Below are 22,543 nucleotides of genomic sequence, written 5' to 3' on the forward strand. Positions count from 1 at the left end.
GGCCCTGCTTACCTGGGGATCACCTGCAGCAGCTGCAGAACAGTAAGGGTTGCTACCACTTTTCTTCTTCTGCTATCTTTGTCCCAGAAATATACCCGCCAAGTGTCAGTCTGATCTCTCCTTTATGAGGTGGCTCTTTGGATATACAGGGGTCAGGGAGCTGCTTGAGGATACAGCCTGTTCTTTATAGGAGCTCAAATGCTGAGCTGTGAGCTCCATTATTCATTCAGAGCTGCTGGGCAGGTACGTTTAGGTCTGCTGCAGCAGAACTCATAAACCACTTTTTGTTCCCAGGTGCTCTGTCCCAGGGATTTAGAGCTTTATTTATGAGTTTCCGTTGTGCTGCTGCCTTCTTTTTTTTTCCTTCAGAGCTGCCCTGCCCAGCAAGGAGGCAGCCTAGTCACTGTCTGCCTTTAGAGGCTTTGCTGAGCTGCTCTGGGCTCCGCCCAGCTGCTGAGTGAACTTCCCTGTAGTCCCTCTGAGCTTTCACTGGGAGCTACAATCCTGAGCTGTTCCTAAACGGTCATCTTGGATCGATCCCGATTTTACTTTTTACTGTATTTCCAATGGAATATAACTGATTGGTAAAATACTAAATAAACACCATCAATGTATTAGAATGGATAATCAAAATATGTGGCATCTAGTTTTCTTCTCAATTAAGATAACTGGTTATGAACTGAAGGAAAAGACTATTAAAGTAAAATAAGATGTACTGTAAAGATAACAACCATTGTCTTCTTTTATCTGAAATACCATCCCTTCCCATCATTATAATATCCCCTACCTACCCTGCTCCAAGGAGAAGGGGCATTTACATTAGATAACCCAGGAGAAAATCCAAATTGTTTCCAAGCTGAAAGGAATTTGTATACATCTCTTGTTGTGGGGGAAGTTACCCAATATTTTTACCTTATAGGGCTATATACACATCTAAAATGGTTGTTTCTCCAGATTGCAACATGTGCTGCATAAATTGTCTCACAAGCTTTACTAGCTTCTGACTCCACACCAGAATTAGAACTCAAACTCAGTTTTTCTTCTTCCTTTTTGTCCTCATCTATTTCATTTTGATTTTCTGCCTTTTTTCTTAGGTCTCTTCTCTTCTATCTTCCATTTCCATCCTATTGAGATCCAGGGAAGAAGGACAAGAAGATATTCCCAATATTGGAAAGAAACTTTTAGATCATAGTCATTTGAGGTTTTATTTCAATCAGGGAAGAAGCATGCATACACATGCAAATCAAAAGATCCTGTGCTTGCTCTGAAGACAGGAGATTAGCACAGCTTATTGTTAGATGTGAGCAGTTTAATTCAGAAGTAGAATTCGTATGATATGTTAATTAACTGACAGAGAGAGGATTAGTAATTTCTGGGTTTTCTGGCTTGGAAAACTAAGAAGGTGGTGGTGGTCACCTCCCACAATAGGAAATTATGAAGAAAGAAAAGATTTGAAAGGAAATGAAAAACGTTAGACTTAAGAAGAAAAAGACACTTTGCTAATCAAAAGTCTTGAGGGTTTGGGGACAAGGCAGTATCCTCCTGAACTGCATTGAAGTTATGGAGAAACATGAAATTATTTACACAACGCAAATCCTGTAAGATGTTAGCAAATAATAAAATAATGTAATAATATTGAATGCTTACAGTGTGTGAGGTACTATTAAAAATTAATTCATTTGATCTTCTCAACAACCCTGTAGTTACTATTTTCATTACCACTTTATAGCAAAGTAAACTGAGGCACATCAAGGTTCATTGTATTCCCCAAGGTTACAGAGCTCATGAGTAGGCAAAAGCAAGATCATAAACCAAGTGGTCTAGATCCAGTCTTCCCTCTTAGTCTCTAAGTTACACCATGTCACAAATAAGTTCATTCCTTTTGCAATTTTTTGTGTAGAGTTTTCCCCATTTCTTTCCAAAGTGACATATTTAGACAAAATTTTAAGTTAAAATTTGGAATTTTGGAAGTTCTGGCTAATTGAGTTTTAACCACAGTCAATTCTGGAAGCTCAGTGCCAAATCACAAGGAGCTGTGGAGCTGTGCGTCTACTTTGGAGCCCTTATAAACTTGTAAAATACATATAATCAAAAAAAATGCAAGGATTGGCAGAATTTCAAATCCCTGCCCTGTTGAGTTTAAAGCTGTGACTGTTGTCAGGTGTGAGCTGCTATTTGTCATATATTCTTTGACTTTAGACAGAGGACTTGAGGTTAGGGCCCTGGGCCAGGCAGACCTTCATTGAAGAAAAGCAGTGTAAGACATTTTCCCACTTTTAACCCTGCCAACCCTTGCTTGTATCAGAGCCAAGTCAGACTTGTACACATGGCTTTGTGAAAGTTGATTTTGAACTTCTAATTAACCATTCTCTTCAAATGTTGAAAGTCTGGTTATTGTGTTGGTAGCACCCTAATACTAGAGTGTACCAGAATAAAAAGAAAAATCTGCCTCTGCTGTAAGGCACAACTTTTTTGACTATTTTTTATTCCAGCTGCATCTGCAATTATTATTTTTCTCACTCACACATCTACCAAGGCAAAACTAATTAAACCAAGAAAATAAAACTATGCATGCTTCTGGGACCAAAAACTCTTTGTGGATTATGAAAGAGTAGAACCACTTTGTGATCATATACTCAGCTGTGAGCACCCAGATCAATCTCACACAAACACGTGATACCAAAATAGGACATACTAGAAGAAAGTCAGGTTTAAGGGAAGATTATTTCCCAAGTATTTACATATATTATCTCTAGTCCTCACACAATTCTGCAGTGCACAGTTACTTTCCTCACTTTGTTCATGAATAACTTGAGACTTATGAAGTTTAGGTAGCTTGAGTTATTCCTATTGGTAAGCAGTAAAACTAAGATTTATAATCCTGAACTCACTGTGATGTCAAAGCCTACTTTCTTTCTATTAACGCATCTATATGACCTTACTGTTCCCACTCCATTTCAAAAATGAGAACAGAGTTCTACCAGATTTCTCTTCCCAAGTATAACAGGACAGACATTACAACAGGCCTCTCCTATGATGTAATAGAGTCTGCATACATTAAAACAAACTATTGTAATACATTACTGGGCTTGCTAGCATGTCAGAAAATAGGAGAGTGGAAAAAACATAAGCTAAAATTTAATAACAAACAGTAAGTAACACAAAAAAGAGGAATATCTCTGGAGCAAATAATGGCATCAGTCTTATAATGCACAAGAAAGCTGAGGATCTGCATCAAAGGGATATGAATTTGATAGATACTAAACAGTTTTCATCCTTGTCCACTCCTGGGTTCTGGAGGAAGCCAATAAAATTTCCTTCTGGAGGAATGTATTTCTAATTCAGACCCTCAATATATGCAGAGATCAAGCTCAACAAAATATGAGCTCAAATACATAAATACATACATATTCAAATAAATGAATAAAATCAAATGCACAAGGATACAAGGCACTAGGGAGAGTCAGAAGAAATGAGAAATATCAGAATAATAAGCCTTATTTGTGGAGTTAAAACGGAGAAGGAGGGTTACTTTCAAATACTGATAATAGATGAAGAATATTCATTTATTTTCACTTCTTCATAGAAACCCACTAAAACAATAATAGAGTTTTCTTTTTTTCTAAAGACAAACTCCTATGGATAAAGAAAAAGAAGGAAACCATCTGTTACTGTCTTAGCAGACCTAAAAAAAAGTGAATCCTAAAGCAACCCTGGCAAGCTTATCTCTGCTGGCATGGATACATCAGGCTATTATACCCATATATCATTGAATTGTTGACTTGCACACCTAAGGAACTGTTTTATTCTCTCATTTTTAATTCCTTGTGTCTCCTCATTCATTGCTGTTTCTTGTCTTCAGTTTTTTTTCCATTCAGCATTAAAATTATAGCATTCATTTGCCCTTCTACCTTTCAATCTACCTTACCATCAATGTTGCCCTTCAACTTTACCAATCTAAGAAAATCTCAACCCTGGATATACAATACAAACAACTTTCCCCAATTTTGGTCTTCTAGATATGTCCCCAATTCAGGTCTTCAAGTGATGGCCATGATATATAGCAGTTTGACCTGGTATAAACTTATAATTACCAAACCTAACTGGGCCTATTACCTTTCTACTGCTTTCTACTCTTGACCCAACTTACCTTCTTTTAGTTCTTTTAGTGTGAATCTTTCCACCTTCCTCAAGACCTTCATATATTTTTCCTGCTATTCCTCTCTTTGACTACTTCACTCCTATACACACTTCATATCTCAGCTTAATTGTCCCTTGATCAGATACACACCTTCTGACTACCAGTTAATATCAGATTTTTTTGTTTTATACTTTCATAGAATGTAGTATCTTCATTTCAGTAGCTTATTTCACTGTGAGACATGTACTCATATGGCATGATCATTTGATTAATGGCAATTTGTGAGATCTATGAAAGTATCCACATCCCCAGACACTGCATGTTCTTACTTATAAGTGGGAGTTGAACAGTGAGAACTCGTGGACACAGGGAGAGGAACATCACACACCAGGGCTTGTTGGGGGATAGGGGGTAGGGAAGAGATAACAGGAGAAATACCTAATGTAGATGACTGGTTGATGGGTACAGCAAACCACCATGGCATGTGTATACCTGTGTAACAGACCTGCACATTCTGCACATATATCCCTGAACTTTAATAATAAAAAAAAGTATCTGTATCCTTTATTTCCAATATCAGAATGCTTGGTACATAATAAAAGTGAAAAGTAAGAATGCATTAGTCCATTCTCACACTGCTTTAAATGACTGTCCAACAATGGGTAATTTATAAAGAAAAGAGATTTAATTGACTCAAGAGTTCCATATAGCTGGGAAGGCCTCAGGAAACTTATACTCATGATGGAAGGGAAAGAGACATGGTGGCAGGTGAGAGAGAGTGTATGTGTGAAGGAGGAACTGTCAGGCACTTATAAGACCATCAGATCTCCTGAGAACTGAATATCATGAGAATAGCATGGGGGACATCACCTTGATGATCCAGTCACGTCCCACCAGATCTCTCCTTTGACACATAAGGATTATGAAGATTACAATCCAAGATGAAATTTAAGTGGGGACACAAAGCCTAACCACATCACTGAATGATAGAAACAATCCTGTAAATGTAATTTGGTTTCCCATGTAGGAAAATTGGGAGAAGATAGACTGGTCGGTCATCCTGACAGCAATATTATAACCCTCATAAAAGCTATACTTCTTTGGTGAGTTAACAAATTAGCTCTGATGTTTATTCATAATGATTTATGCTCTCACAGCTCCATACCCAAAAGAGTTACTCTTTCCCAGAAGATGAGTATTTATTTCATCTAACACCCCTTAATCTGACTTCATGCTTGCTAAGAAAGCCAGAATGTCCATGTTTGTACCCACACAGGGAGATAATTCGCTATTCATAGTAGATAATCACTACTATTAGTTCAAGGACAAGGTATAGTTTATTACTCAATAAAAGTTAACTTTCAGAAAAAGATTGGTTTCTAATGCAACACTATATGCATTTTACTAATATGTGTCTCAGGGCTTGAATATGTCAAAATACTGACAGAGAGGATTCTTAACATGTACAAAAGAAACAATTCCTATCAAGTTTTCCTTACATCTGTTATATATTGGAAGGCTATCTTGCTTTGGCTTCTACCAGAAACAGATCCTGATACAAGGAGTCATGTACAAGTAATGTATTTGCAGGTGCAAGCATAGGGAGAAAAGGAAGAGGAATAGTGAAGTGTGACAAGAAAAGAAATGAAGTGTCATTTTTCCAACTATGCTTGTAGTTATCTAGAGTTTAATTCCTCTGGGGAAATTCTGAAAACCGATGTAAAACACGTAACTCAGGGTTATTTCATGTGAGCTGCGAGGGAGCAGAGAAATTTATGCCCCAACTCCAAACAGTTATTGCCTGAATACTGCTCCTGGGGGACAATATTACATTTCTGGCCAGTCATAGAGCAGGAAAGCTCCAGGGGCACTGAAAGCTGTCCTGAAAAGTCGTGCTGGTTTTGGCAAATGGAAATGAGGTTGTGTGCACTGAACTAGTAAGGGACGGGACATGTTGATGAGGCCCTGACAGTGGCTGCTACAAATACAGTTCTTTCTTGTTTTCCTGAGACAGTCTTGGTTTATGTCTTCTGTGTCAACCAGATACTGTTTGTTTCTGATTTTCCATTTTGAATGAAGTATTATTATCTATAGTTTTACTATATGAGTAAGGATGAATGGTTACACCTGTACTTTCCTTTAGCATCTATCATTTAGCGTCTCTCATGCTTTAGTTTCTTCTGGTTGTGTGAGAAATGCATGGAAAGTAAATATAATTTTTCCTTTGAACACATGGTTAAATATATATGAAATACAATTGATAACCCATCTCTCTTTTCCAGGCCCTTTTCTGATTCAACTAGTGCTTTCCTTTTAAGAAAAATGTGTAGGGACCTCATGGATACCAGTTGTAAATGACACCTAAATTTCTGGTCTGGGAGGTAAAGGGAGAAATACTCAACATTGCTGCCACTTGGCACACCAGTCATGGGTGCTGTAGTTAGTGCTGTAGCTTGTGACATGCATGAAGCTACAGACCTTTTAGAAGATAGAGTTAGGGGAAAATACAAGAAATCAGCAGTTAGGTGTGAATAAAATAAGTTCAGGAAATAGAGAGGACCAGTCTCCATACAGCATTTTAAACTCTCAATGCTTTTGCTACAGAGATTTTGTCAATTATTATACATTGAAACTACACTATGTTTTTATTTATGTTTTGTTACATATTTTAATTCTGTTATCAAGACTATTGGCTGAAAGGAGCTCAAAAACAAGTGTGCATGTGAATTTTAAAAACAAGTGCTCTATTTCTGTTTCTCAAGCAAGTTGATAATGAATATGTAGCTTAAACAAAATGTTTGTCAATATTCATTATTCATCAAGGGGACAGAATAAAATCACAGAAGAACACTGAAAGCACAATGCTTGTTAAAGAAGCAGCACTTTCTACTTTAAAATTTAGTTATTATTGACCAAAACAAATGGAAAATAAAACCAAAAGGAACAATTTAAGAAGTGCAGCTGTAGAAGGTGCATTTATATAATACTCTATGAAATGTGACTTTTTATTTAAATTATGATTCAAAATTTTGTAAATCAATTTTCAATTTCCAGTATTATTTTTAAATGTTCAGGAGTGAGGTAATAATTGTTATTTCTTGACTCCATTAGTATAATTTCTTGCTTTAATGATACAATATCCTTAATAACTTCAAACAGAAAAATCGGTAAATTCTAATAATTCTTCAATATTTTTCATTCAATTTATGAAATCAAAGTAAAGCTTTTAAAAATAAAATTGCCCAAAAAAGAAAGCAGGACATTATTGTGAAACCTATTTATTATAAATATTGGTAAAAATGTAACACCGATAAATAAAATAATTTGGTTTTGTATTGATATAAAAATTTAAATTTTGGTGGAACATAACATCTTACAGAGCAAGAATGTACTTAGCATTACTTACAGAGTACACAATATCCCTAAATTTTTATAAATAATATTTAATTATAAAGCTAACAACATTAAATACAATCTCTTAAAAACCTAACCAAGCTTGATATTTTAACAATGAAAATCTAAACTATTGTCAAAATTTTAAAGCTCTTTACATAAACAGAATTAGGGTAAGTAAAATACAGTGTTATAGATATGTGACTGATGATGACAGTTTATAAAAAAAGAAACTTCAGCAAGGCAGTTCAAAATTTCTCTCTTAGCTTCCTTATCAGCCATACTTTAGGAGTGTTTGAAAATCTAAAGCAATATTGAAATATTTTGCAAATTAGCTTTCTGAATTTTTATATTTTTTCTAATTAGTTGGAAATCATTTATCAAAATATTCAATAAGTGGACCTCAGACCCCATGTATGAATGAGTAACTGCTATAGAAATTGCCCTTCGATTAGAAACAAGAGAAACTATATTGCTACAGGTAGAGATAAAGAGATATATGATATAGATAGAGATATAATGATAGGTAATGTTCCATGCATATATGGAACACTGTCTTTCAGACATTGGTCTGCAGGCAATAAAGAAACAAAATGAGAATTCTGCAGATTCCCCAAGTAATCGACTAGAGGAAGTTTCCAGCCTGCAGCATAAGGAAGAACTCAAATAGATATTACTGATTTGAGAATAAAGTGATAAAATTTAGAGGATCACTTTATCCTCTAAATAAAGGAGGATTAAGTGAGTAGAATTTGTGAGGCAAAATATTGGAGATGGAGTTGTCATACACACACACACACACACACATAAGTGCTGCATGTACAGGAGTTTCTTAAATGTTTCATTTGAATAAGTATCTTTACATGTATGAGGTGAAACTCCACCAAGCTGAGGAACTAACCAATGAAAAGTCATAGGTTAAACAACTCAAGGGAGTTCACACAGAGCTGGGAATAGTTTGCATTTGCCAGAGTGGAGAGACCTTGTAATACACAAGGCATCACATAGAGACATCAAAATGGTATTATCTTAGTTATAGGACTAAATTAGGCTTACACTAAAGTTTATGTTTTAGCCATTCTAACACAGCGTACAAGTGAGCCTCAAAAGTATTCTGTTTAACTTCATGCTAAAACAAAGTCCAATACACTCTCAAATAATATGACAAAATCCAATAACCAAAAAGTGTTCAAATTACCAATGACAAGCATCCAAATGAAAATTACTAGGCATGCAAAAATGTAGCAAAGGAACCACAAGGCAAATCAGTAAACAGAGACTGACTCAGAACGTTAAGAATGTACTTCCAATATGAAGAGGAAAATATAAACATAATGAAGAGATAAATTAAAAAGATAAAAACCATGCAAACTGAAATTTTAGAGACAAAACAGAAAACATTTGATGTTTTTAAAAGTCCACAATTTGGATGGATTAATGGCAGATTACATAGTGCAGGTGAAAAAAATTAGTGAAGTTGAAGACATAGTACTATAGACTGGAATGGAAAGAAACTGAGAAGCCATATGACTTTGCAGCATCTAAATTTGGTAAATTTTGAAGAGTCAAAAACAAAGAACACTTTTTGACATTTGTGTTACATAAAATGTTCACCAAAGTGGAGTCCGCTGAAAGGAGATAAAAGACAGTAATCATAAAATATTTGGAATAAAATAGTTACTCATTTCAATATTAAAAAAATTATAAGTGGAAATACTCTGCTTTTGGCAGAAATTGTTCTGAGCTTACCAGGTAGCACCATAGTTGAGGAGACTATTTCTCAACCAAAAATATTACAGCCTCTTGAGAAGGATAAATTAAAGATGCCAAAAATTTGAAACTTATAAACTATACAATTAAGTTTTAAAAATTATAGGCAATTCTATCAAAAAAGCTAAAATATGTAGACCCCACTGAAACTAAAAATACGTTTTTCATAAAAATATCAGTATATTGAGTGATATAGCCACAAAACTGATTAACAAATGTGATATTCAGCAGGAATAATTCTGCTTATGATATTTTGTAAAGTTTGAATAAATATGAAGAAGAAGCTGGTAGCCATGCTTTGACAAACATGAATTATGCAATTTTTATTTTTTGAGATGAATTTTAGTTGTAAAAATAAGTTTTGAATAGAACTATTTTATAGGCCAACTGATAAAAATAATTTCTTGGCCAAGAAATATTTGCAAAACATATAATTTTTATTTTTAGCCCAATTTGGCCTCAAAATTGCCCTACTTTAGATGAAAAATTACCTGGTCACTCAATTTTATGGACCAATTTTCAATGTGTTTTTAGTTTTGCATTTAAACAATGTTTTGGATCATACCAAAGTTCTCTATATAGCTAAAAAATGTATCTTAAGAATGTATTAAGAAGCTTTACAAAATCCATAGACGTAGGTCCCTTGTAAGCCCCAGATGTTAATAATCTTGGTGGTTGAAGGAGATAGCAGGAGTTTCAAGTTAGCAGCAGCTTCTTTTCCTATGAGAACCTGGTGTGTAAAGATGAAATGAAACATCATTCAAATGGAAAGAAGGTTAAGAAACAAATTTGAGTAGTGACAACTCTAAGGCTCCCAAAATGATGACGGAATGGGGAGGTTTCTGGGGTCAGAAAGTTTCAAAGTAGCAAGGGGCTTTGAATTGAGAAGACTTTTGTAGATAGGTGGCTTCTAACACAGACTTTCATGAGTCAACAACTGCCTGTTTTTCCAAATTGTCCATTTCCAAGAACAATCTGGTTTATACTGAAGTCCGTTTACAGAGTACCTGCAGGATGCCCTCTCCTGGGTCCTGTGTGACCCCGTGAAACCCCATCTCTGGCCCTCACCTCTGACCCTTGACTGTCTGCATTCCATTCTCTACTTTTTATCTTTATTGCAGATTCATTATTTGTGTTACTTTTGCCAGAAAAAACAAAAATGCAGAATGCTGAAGGCTGAATAGTCCTTAAAAAGTGCTGAAAAGTGGGCAGATTTACATAGTGGGAAAAATGAATAAGGATAGAGGATATGACTGAAGAGAGAGTGTGCATGTCCAATTTTAATGGAAAATTCTTCTCTTTTGCCAGTTGCATAGCCATAGGAGAGCAACCCAGTTGTGGCTGGTCATTAATATTTGACTTTACAAATTACAGCTTCTGAAAATTCTAGCAGTAACCCTTGGTTCATTTCTCCTATGTGTTAATGGGGGTATTTTTCCTATGCCAGCAGATATGTCTTTCTGGCACAACTGTTTCTGGACCGGAAGAAAAGACCTTACACATCACATGAAAATATAACCCATAAATTGTGCAGTTTGAATTGGCTGCATGCTGCACAGACGGTGCTATACCTTTATGAATAGAGATAGTGGTCTATAAATGCATTATTAATGTAGAATATTTCCCTTCTTTTATAGACTTTGCCAGAGGCCAAACAGAATTTAAAGTTTTGGGTTATTTCTGAGTCAAGAAACTCATACATATTGATAAAAGCCAAACTTCTAATATTTAATCTTAGCAAGATATTTTGTACACATTCAATTTTATCCAAAAAGGATTTTAAATTTTAAAATCCTTCTTAGTACTGACATACATATGGGTCAAAATTTAAAGGATCGTTGTCAGTCATTCTGCTTAAAGATTCCTATTAACAATGCATGCCTTCTGTCCTGATTGTGTTATGGAAGTAAAGATGTTTGTTTGTGGCCTAAAGCTCTCTTCTTGAGAAACAAGACACAATGCTTGAAAATTAAAGACCTTGCTTCTTCTAGATGTGTATATTATGGTGCAGAGTGTTTGCTGACCTCTTCAAGAGTTCATAAGCTCATAGAAAAATAAGGTTTTCTGCCATAGGAAATTTTTTGTTACATCCAAGATTGATATGTAACATGAGATCAGAAGGATCACAATAAGTGAGAATGAGAGCAGGAATAAAACTTTCATATCATTTAGCCTCCTACTGTTATTTTATAAACATGGAAATTTTACTCCATTGTGTTCCAGTGACTTCTCCAAGATTAGTGTCGGATCTCCAGTCTGGAAATACTGACTTTTAGTTAGTTCCATTTTCGATTATCTCCTTTTTTTTTTTTTTTTTTTTTNTTGAGATGGAGGCTTGCTCTGGCACCCAGGCTAGAGTGCAATGCCACAGTCTTGGCTCACTATAACCTCTGCCTCCTGGGTTCAAATAATTCTCCTGCCTCAGCCTCCAGAGTATCTTGGATTACAGGCATGTACCACCATGCCTGGCTAATTTTTGTATATTTAGTAAAGACAGGGTTTCACAATGTTGGCCAGGCTGGTCTGCAATTCCTGACCTCAAGCGATCCACCCACCTCGGCCTGCTAAAGTGCTGGATTACAGGGGTGAACCACCACACCCGACCTTCGATGAGGTTCTTATTCATATTCTTCAATGAGTCCTGTCTCCAGTTTTATGATAGCCTCAATAATTTACCTGGTAAAAGGTACTTGCAATAGTGCAACGTTATAAGAAATGAAGAGTAAAATGAACTAGTTTCAACATGATTGGGATTACATGCGTGAGCCACCGCACCTGGCCTAAAATGATTTTCAAAGCAAAAAATATGTACATAAGAATATCAAGACTGTCATATTTGTTGCAGATATTTTGCAACATGCATCGTTCCTTTAAGCTAAGACTTTTATAATTGAGATTTTTTTTTTTATGTCTACTGGGAGGGGGGTGGAGGACAGCAGAGTGCAGAGAAAGAGGCAATCTGGAATTAGTGCTGGGTAAGGATTTTAGCTCCTCTGCCTACTAGCTATGTGAGCTTCAAAAAAATTACCTGCCATTGCCTAAATAGTTTTTTTTAATTGTTAAATAAAATTACAAACTATAAATGTAGAAACACCTAGAGCAGCCTTGGCACATATTGGGTGCTCAATAATGGTAGTTTGTATTTCCTATAGTCTTTTAATTTGACCGGTAAGCCACTAGCCATATGTAGTGTGTTTGCCTGAGTCCCCAAATTAGCTGCCATAGAAAACAAGAATGTCATACAGTATCACTAGCTTTGTAAATGTTATCTGCTAAAATAATGTTTAATAATAATATTTTGTGTAACTTATTACAATGTATGTACTTGCAGATGGAATATGGAATTTCCAACTTGGGTGATACTACCATAATATTAACCTGACAGCAAGTTAAATAGTAGTGGGCACCCATGTCAGAAGGTCTTATTGGCATGGAAAATAGGTGGTGAGACTGAATTTCCTCCCCTAATGTGACATCTGTTCCTTCATGAAACAGTAAGATAAAGAAAGACCAGTAATGAAATATTAGAGCTGGATGATATTTGACATTGTGATCTAGGGAAACTAGGCCCTGGGAATGGAACTGTCAATTCAGAGATAACTTTCAAAGTTTAGAGATGTAGGGTAGACTAAAGATACATTTTCACTGCCTACCTCCCAAATCTCTCTTAGTGTCTTCTCATTTCTATTCTGTTACTTCCTTTTGGTTTAGACATCATCATTTCCCACTTGGACACTTGCCAAGATGTGAAATTGGTCTTCCTGCCCCCACTGTTATCACCTCCCAGTCCATCACCTATAATCTTTCCAAAGGGATCTTTTAAAAATATAAACCTGATACTATACATCATCTGCTTAAAATGCCCCCTCATCATCCACAGGTTGAAGTCCAAGATCACCAGTCTGTCATTCAAGAGTGTGTATTAACTAGCCCTTCCCTACCATAACAGTCTTATCCATCCCACTCCATACTCTTTGTATGTTCCAGTCATTCCTTGCAGTTGATGGTCACATGGTAAAACACAGAAAGTCTCTCTCTATTTGTATGTGCTATTTCCCTTTCCAGGGATATCCCATCACCTCCACCTTGCTCTGCTGAAGATAAAGAAAAGATTTGGAAAGGCAATCAAGACTTCAGGATTTGCACTCTAATTTCTAATTAGACTTCAGGATTTGCACTCTAATTTCTAATGAACTCAGTCAAGTGTTATTTTTCCTGGCAAGTCTTCCCATACTTTCCCATCACCTTAAATACATGTTCTACTTATGCCCATTCAAGATCACCATGGGCATTTTACACAGAGAATTGTAATGCTTAAATAGCAGGGCTGTCTCACCTGGACCATGCATTTCTTGGTGTTAGGAAGCATCTTTCTGTCCTCAACATGTGGAAAAGTCAGCTTTCAAAAAAATGTTAGTTTTTGTATTCATTGACAGAATTTTTATTGTTTGGTTCAAATTAAAAAAGCTTTGTGATTCTCAGACTTTGGTCAGAGTAAGTGATCACAGCAAGTTAAGTAGTAACGGATACCTGTGTCAGAAGGTCTTGTTGGCATGGGGAATATGGGGAGTCTGAGTATCCTCCCCTAATATGACATTTGTTCCTCTATGAAACAGTAAGATAAGGAAAGACTAATCATAAAATGTTAAAGCTGCAAAAGATTTGAGACATCTCCCTATTTCAAGAGGCAAAAATAAAGTCCTGCCAAGCCTCACTAACGTGACTGGGATGGCAGCACAGGGTCCAGAACCCTGTTATTTTACTGCCCAATCCAGCGTTCATCCATCTGCCTTTTCCACTCAAACAAGACTTTTTTTTCTAAGAAGTAAGCAAACACTGCGTACCATAGTTCTTGCCAACTAGTCAGGCTGCAGAGATAGTTCTGACCTGGTGAGTCATGTCAACACCTAGGGAGATTGTCTTACTTTGATTTGGGGCTACTCAACATTTCACAAGAAAATAGCCTAAGGGCTGTAAGAAAGCCATTAACTCTGTTCTTTCATATTTATCCCATTGGCATGTTCTCATGAAATGACCTTCTATTTTCCTCTCTTTCTCCTTTCCTGCCTCGAAAAAAGAAACATCAGTATGACATATGGATAGGCTCCAACATCAGCCAGTACATATATTAAAGTTTTAAATCAATTATTGTTCTAATACACACCCTGAGGTTGAGAAAGAAAGAACATCCAGGACTAACAAACCTGATTGTTCTGGCAAAGTCACCATTCAATTCATGCTGGCATTTCTTGGCTTTTCTTTTTCTTCAATATTCCAACTTCATTTTCTAAAAGTTAATGCTTCAGGTAGCAGCGTTTAACAGTATGATTCCATTTATTTTCTCTGTAAAAGTGCTGCCTCCTAGTCTCTTGTGGGTTTCCCATGGAGCATGGTGCCCAGAGTTTGCTTAGTTGCAGAGACAGCTGTCAGTCTGAGGGTAAGTTCAGTAGGCCATAGATTATTCCTCACTTTATTGCTGTATGAGCAAAGGGGAGATTCAGTTTGGGAATATGGGCACTTCACAACTTGGCATTCCTAGATTGAGAAAAAGACTTAATCATAACAGTTAAAAAACCAAACTACAACTGTGTATAACATGGGGAATTTTAAGATAACAACTGCTCTGAGTTGGACCTATGTGAGTATTCTGATTATTACTGCTGTAACTGCAATTATTATAAAGTATGATGGATGTTTTTCCTAGGCAAGTATTGGAAGTCATTAAGGATGGTGGCTATGCCAAGGGGCTGTGCTCTGGCTGGTGCTCAGTTGCAAGAGGAGACAGAGACCGTTTCTGCCCTGGCCTCCCTAACAGTGGATGTGGAACAGCCCTTTGCTCAGGAAGACAGCAGGTATGAATCCAACGTGGGGGCATAATCCAGGTCAGTCATATCCAAGCTCATCTTTGATGTTTGTGAATCTTCCTCCTGGCTTTCCTTCACCTGTCTCCTCTACTCCCACCGCCTGTCCTCTCCAAAGCCACAGATGCCACAGCACATACTTTAGGCCATAGAGAATTCATTGCTTCATTCTTCATGTAAAATGCAGCGCTGGAGTGTGTGGTTGCAGTTCACAGACAAATAGAAGGGATGAGATAGATGGTGAGAAAAATCACGCCTTTTCAGATAATTGAGTGCAGATCATTACGGAAAGAGTTGCTTGTGGGCCTAACTCCTTTTCCTAGTTATCTCTATTTTTCCAGATGTTCTTCTTCTTTCTCTAATCATTTTGAAATTGCTGATATAACAAAGAGAAAGAGGAGAGCAGAAGATGGACATAATACTAGACTGTTGGGTAGCCAAATACATATAAGCACTCCTTATGTGATTGTCCTTGAGGTCCAACAACTAGATAAAGGTGAAAGTTGTCTGCAAAGGAGACAAGAGACTATCTATAAAGGACTGTGTGAACTTGGGGCTGATTTTATTTTATATTCTGATAAGACAGATTGGTTTTAATATATCTTCTTCGGAATATAGATTCCTGGAGAGAAAAATACAGTTAACCTACGATTTGGTTCATTTGTTCTCTTTTTAAGGAACGTTTGTCAGTTTGTGCATTTGGTGTTCATCATTCAGTTCTACAGAAAATGCTACATTTAGAATTTCTTTAAAGTCTACCAAAGCCACCACAAATGTACATTAATATTGGTGATTTCTATGGCTGATTTCAAGGTCACATTTCCTCAATTTAAAAACAAATCAGGTGAGGCTTTGCTAAAGCTCTGCCAGCTTGCACTCTTAAATTGCTTCTGAGAAGGAAATCAGACTCCCTCTCTCTGTCAATAACATCACCATTAATTACACAGATCCTGCTACTAGTGCATAGGTTGGCAATTTTCCCAAGAATGCAGAAATTCAAACAGTTCTACTTTCTTGCTTTTACTGGATACTCAGAGCTTAATGGATTTAACATCTTGTTTTGGCCAAGAGCAAGAGATAAAATGAATAAGAAATTTTATTTTTATGCAGTTATTTTCTCTTACCCTATAATCACTTAAACAGCAGATTACCATTCAGGGAGAAAAGTTGTATATTACTCTATTGAAAGGTATCTTTATATGAATATCTAGCACATAAGGGAAAACTTACTTTACATCTTTGATAATATGAACTAACCCCCTGCCGTTCCCAGCTAAGAACTGAACCAAGTTCATAATCCAAAGGTGTTGCAATTATTCCCATGGCCAAAAACAGTTAGTTGTCTGTCATCTGAGGGCTATAAAATGGAGGAAACTAACATCTGTTACTGTTGGATATAAAAGCATAGCTATTCTTTAGAATTAATTTAATATAGAAAAACAAAGCTAAGTTCCAACCTGAGTGAAATGAATTGTAAATATTTTTGGTGGTTAAATTGCAGAGCTTAGATTAATTAACAATAATAAGTGATGTTATGAGCCTCAAGTAATACAAAAATCTCAGCAGTTTGGCAGAATTGGCCCTGTAGGCAAACTTGTTTATCCTCAGGTAAATAGTGTGCTTGACTCATGATAATGTATAGGGATTTAACCTCGGCTTCAGTCTACAGTGATTTTTATTTTATGCTTCATCTCATGGCAGAGAGAGCATATGAATGTTCTGATGTGCAGGAAAGCAAAGTCAAAGCTTGGTTTCATGTTCATTTATCACTTTTAGACAGATTATATCTATTGTGATAGATTTTTCTTGTGGGAAGAAAAATGGTTTTGCTTGAAATATTTTTGATGGCTTTGAACTGAGTTCCCTTTTACATCAGAAGAAAAGAAAAATTCTTCTAGAACTGGCTCTTGCATTTCAGTTAAACCATGCATGAATTTCGTCAAAGACAGACAGATACACATACACACACACACACACACACACACACACACACACACACACACGAAGAAAGAATGCGAGAGAGAGGAGAGAGAGAAAGAGAGAGAGAGAGAGAGAATGCTTTGAAAGGCCACAGAGCATTTACTCTTTCCAAGGGAATGCTATCAGTATTGTCCCACTACTCAATACAGGAAAGATGACTTTCAAAATAAGATAAAGCAGCGGAAACATTTCTGGACTTTTCTTATGAACGCAATATTATAAGCACACACGAAATTGAAAAATTAGAAAAATCAGAGAGCTAAATAGATGGAAAAGAGTGAAGGCAAGATTCTTTTTATAGGAAATTCTTGCCAGTTATTTTGGAGAACATATTGGTGTTTGGAGTGAGATGACTCATTTCATACAAAGATTTTGGGTAAAGCAGCTCTTTTCCTGGCCAACTCATATCTGACTCATTTACCACTAGTGAATAAGGGATAAAATGCTCCTGGCTAAGAACCATTGTAAGTATTTTTTGTTCATTTTTCTTGAATGGGGGAGGGGATGACAACACAGTGCAAATAGTCATTTCGTTTTTGTAACTACGTTAATGAGTCTTGAAGAATAAATTACTAGGAAAAGGCTGATATGTGGGAATTCAACTTGGGGATAGTTAATTTTCAAACTTAACACATAATTTTTGGGGGCAAAGGACTTGATCAAAGGAATAATTGATGCGTTAACAAAAACAAAACAAAAAGTCCTGAAGGGATCCAAGTTATATAGTCAAAGAAAATTAAATATATAGGCCTGGTTACATATAATATGCCATTTAGAAGGAAGAAGTTTTCTTCTTGTTTGCTAGGATTGTGTACCGTTAAACAATTCTAGTTTGCGTTTGTTGGATATCTCTTTCAAAATGCTTCTGCTTTGGAAAGGTCAGTGCAGTACTCAAGTTTACTCTTGGATACCAGTTCAGGCTCTGCTGAAGCTCAAGAAAAGATTTGGAAAGGCAATCAAGACTTCAGGATAATCAACTATTAGGTTTTTAGGAGAAAATTTGCATTCTAGAATGCCTGACTCTGTGTGTGTGTGTGTGTGTGTGTGCGTGTGTGTGTGTGTGTGTGTGTGTGTGTGTTTTAACTCACACAGAAAGCAAATAAACTTGAAAGTTAGATTTTCAATTGTCATTTTGACCTATAAATCATGTTACATTTTCTTAACACAATCCAGTATGGTTGTCTCTTTAATCATTTAACTTTTAACTTTTGGCTACCTTTCTCATGAAAGAGATGGTTTAAAATCATTATATAATACAGAAACATGAGAAAACATATTATTCCAAGTCTGGCCACTTTGTTTTTTGAGTAACGATCTAGTAGTTTGTGAATATAAAAGTGTAACAATTAGGTAAATCCAGGTATCATCTGTCTGACCTTTGAATGGCTTATCAATAGTTCCAAGGACATAAAAAAACCGATTTTCCTGAATCTTAAGATTTATGTAGAAATATAGTCTATTATTGAATATACATTTGTGTCTAATGTACTTAGAAACATGATTTTGTTCAAATAGTTCATCCAAAGGCTTCTAGAAGCTAAATGTTCTACAAATTATTCGCTCCTCTTATTTTATTCTATGATACCATTATGTTGAGCACTTGTTTGGGTAACTAAGAACTTGTTTAGACAACTTAGATAACTAAGTATGTGTGTTAGCCTGGTTCTTGCATTGCCATTATATAAACACCTGAGAATGGGTAATTTATAAAGAGAAGAGGTTTAATTAGCTCACAGTGCCACAGGCTTTTTGGGAAGCAAGTTGCTGGCATCTGCTTGGCTTCTCAAGAGGCCTCAGGAAACTTACAATCATGGAGGAAGGTGATTGAAGTACGGGTACTTCACATGGCAAAAGCAGAAGCAAACGAGAAGGTGGAGGGGAAGGTGCCACACACTTTTTTTTTCTTTTTTGTAGCAGTAGAATTTATTCAAATGTCCCTTAATATAGGCACTGAGGCTTGCCCATTGTGCTCTTGATATATAAGGCCTGGACATTCTGTCAGTTTTTCTTGAGCAATGACACCAAGAAGATGACAGCCAAGTGAATGTTATATACAAGCTCGTCGTCTGTCATCTTCATGTGACCAACAGCCACAGCCAGACATAACACGTTCTTCATTTGGAGCTTGATTGTGGACTTCACCTTATCCACTTTGGCCACCATGTTTTCATTAACAGCCAGATCCCATGTGAGCTCAGAGCAAGAGCTTACTTATCATCATGGGGATGGCCCAAGCCATTCATGGGGAATCTGCTTCCATGAGCCAAACACCTCTCATGAGCCACACCTCCAACACTGGGGATTGCATTTGAAAATGAGATTTGGGTAGGAACATTTTTCCAAACTATTATCAGCAGGCAAACAATTCAATATAAATTTTCTTTTTAATTTTCACCCAGTGTCAACAAAGCCTTAGTTGAGAATTGAGGTGAGATTTAGAAGCTCCTGGTAAAAAGAATAATCTGCCCCCTTATCTTTCCTCCTCTTCCTAGGGCCATCATTTTATCTCTATTTTCCCAGTGTGTATAACATGTGGTCTTGAGGTGCAAGTGAAGTCTGACTTAGAACATTAGGGATTATCTCCAATGCCTAATTATGTATTTGGGGTTCACTTTTATATTATTTATAAAACAGTGTTTACTTTGAAAAAAGAAACAAAATTAATAGAAACCTATATAAAGTAAGATGTGTAATTTAGCTTTCCATCTCATCTTTGTCTTCATTCCTTCAATCCTGTCCTCTTACCACTATAGAGGAAGAGTAGAGCTTGCCTCTAGAGTCTCCACACTTCACAGCTGTGTACTCAAGGGCAAGATACTTAATCTCTCTGGGTTTAATTTTCCTCGTTGTTAAAATGAGAGAAAAATTTCATAGAGTTGTGAGAATTAAATGAGACAACACAACATAAGAACTTAAAACAATATCTGGATACTTGATAAAGGTTGATTTTTATTATTTTTCCTCTTCCTCAATTTGTTACACTTTCTTCTTTTTTTTTTTTTTTTTTTTTTTTTTTTTTTTTTTTTTTTTTTTTTTTTTTTTTTTTTTTTTTTTTTTTGTGATGGAGTCTCATTCTTTCACCCAGGCTGGAGTGCAGTGGTGTGATCTTGGCTCACTGCCACCTCTGCCTCCCGGGTTCAAGCAATTCTCCTGCCTCAGCCTCCTTAGTAGCTGGGACTACAGGTGTGTGCCACCCTGCCCAGCTAATTTTTTGTATTTTTAGTAGAGGTGGGGTTTCACCATGTTAGCCAGGGTGGTCTCGATCGTATGACCTCATGATCCACCCACCTTGGCCTCCCAAAGTGCTGGGATTACAGGCATCACCACTGCACCCAGCCTTTTTCTTCTCTTAATATGTTGTCCATGATTCAGTAATCTATAATATAAGAATATAGAGGCTATACTTGGACATCTGTACCTTTAGCTGTTCATAGGTTAAATCAATCAGGACTGTCCTCTAGCAGAATGAAGAGGAAGAACATGTGAAAATGTCAAGTTCATTCACTCTTTCAACACTCTGATTATTTCTAGGTGCCAGAAAGTGCTAGGGGCCAGGACCACAAAGCTGCCTTGTACTCCTCAAAACATTCACATACTTGGGGACTGTGGTAGTTTTCTACTGCTGCTGTAAAAAATTCCTACAACCTTAGTGGCTTAAAACAACACAAAGTTTCTGTAGATCAGAAGTCTAACACAGGTCTTACTGAGCTAAAAGCAATGTATTGACAAGGGTGCCTTCATTTCTGGAGGCTCTGGGGGAAAATTGGTTTCCTTGCCTTTTCCATCTTCTGGAGGTTGCCTGTATTCCTTGGCTCATGACCCCTCCCTCCATCTGTAAAGCAAGCAACTTGACATCTATCTGACCTTTCTTCTTCAGTCATCACATCTCTCTCTGACTTCAGCTGAGAAAGGATTTCTGCTATTAAGGGCTCATATGATTTGATTAGTCTCACCAGGATAATTTAGGATTAATTTCTCCACCTTATCATCCTTAACTTTCATCACATCTACAAAATCATTTTTGCCATGCAAGATAACATATTCACACATTCCTGGGATTAGGACATGGACATCTTTAGGGGACTATTATTCTTCATATCACAGAACCAAATATGAACCATAAACTATAATAAATGACAAGTCTTTGATAAGATTAAAATAGAGTCCCGCAAAATGTAAAAAGCAAAACAAAACGCCTTATAGGCCAATGACTGCGAAGCAAATCACAGAACCAGGGACAAGCGAATTAGGGTGGAAGAATGTATAGATTTCACATAGTAAATAGGACAAAAAGCTTCCAAGATGCCTTTAGTTGACAAGACAATCTAAGAAGCCCTTTCTTTACAAGACAGTAACTTGAGCACACTATATATATTTTTAACTTCTACTGCCAACACTCAATCCAAAGTATCTTCATCTCTTATCCAAACTTTTACAGTACTTTTCTTACTGGTTCCCATATCCAGTTTTACTTTCTTTCTAATCCATTTCATACACTGCAATCAGGAAGCTCTTAGAAATAAACAAACGCAAAACTGGGAAGCATATCTGGTCATGCCTCTGTTTGAAACCTTTCAATACTTTTCCATTTCCATTGATATAAAGACCATCATCTTCAACAGGATCCATAAGGTCTACAGGAATAGACCCATAGGTATATTTCCTGCCTTACTTCTAGCATTCTTCCTCTTTCTTTTCTGATGTGGTTTCCAACAAAAATGACCTTAATTAATTTTTGATGGTGTTCATATAAACACCACCCAGAACAAATTCAGGAACATTTTTATTACCCCCAAAAAGTTTGCTTCTGCCTCTTCCCAGTTGGTCCCACTCCCTCCAGAGGTAACTACCTTTTTACTTTTAACACTGTCAGCTATGTTTGCCTGCTCTTTAATGTCATTTAAGTGGAATCATGCAGCATATACTGCATTTTTTAATCTGTGTTATTTCACTTCATTAAGCATGTTCTTGAGATCTGTCCAGGCCATTAACAATTGGAAGTTTATTCATTTTTATTATTGTACATTTCTCCAGTGTATTAATATACCATAATTTGTTTATCCATGCACCTGTGTTTGGATGTTTGCTTGCTTACACTTTGGGGCTATTATGAATGAAGCTGCTATGAATTAATTATTATTGTGCTTAAAAAACACATGTAGGTGGGTGGATCACAAGGTCAAGAGATCGAGACCATCCTGGTCAACATGGTGAAACCCCATCTCTACTAAAAATACAAAAAACATTAGCTGGGCATCGTGGTGCGTGCCTGTAATCCCAGCTATTGAGGAGGTTGAGGCAGGAGAATTGCCTGAACCCAGGAGGCGGAGGTTGCGGTGAGCCGAGATCGCGCCATTGCACTCCAGCCTGGGTAACAAGAGTGAAACTCCGTCTCAAA

General features: G+C 36.6%; 1 protein-coding gene across 1 annotated transcript in view; it reads left to right on the top strand.

Annotated features, from left to right (window-relative positions):
- Positions 1–22,543, top strand: part of HDAC9 (histone deacetylase 9) — a 900,368-nt gene that overhangs the window by 864,419 nt on the left and 13,406 nt on the right. Inside the window, exon 27 of the mRNA XM_037737895.1 lies at positions 15,009–15,156. Within this exon, the coding sequence (XP_037593823.1) occupies positions 15,009–15,156 (148 nt within the window). The remainder of the gene's footprint in view (positions 1–15,008; positions 15,157–22,543) is intronic.

Source organism: Cebus imitator, unplaced genomic scaffold (assembly GCF_001604975.1).
Source record: "Cebus imitator isolate Cc_AM_T3 unplaced genomic scaffold, Cebus_imitator-1.0 Scaffold45, whole genome shotgun sequence".
NCBI classification, from domain to species: Eukaryota; Metazoa; Chordata; class Mammalia; order Primates; family Cebidae; genus Cebus; species Cebus imitator.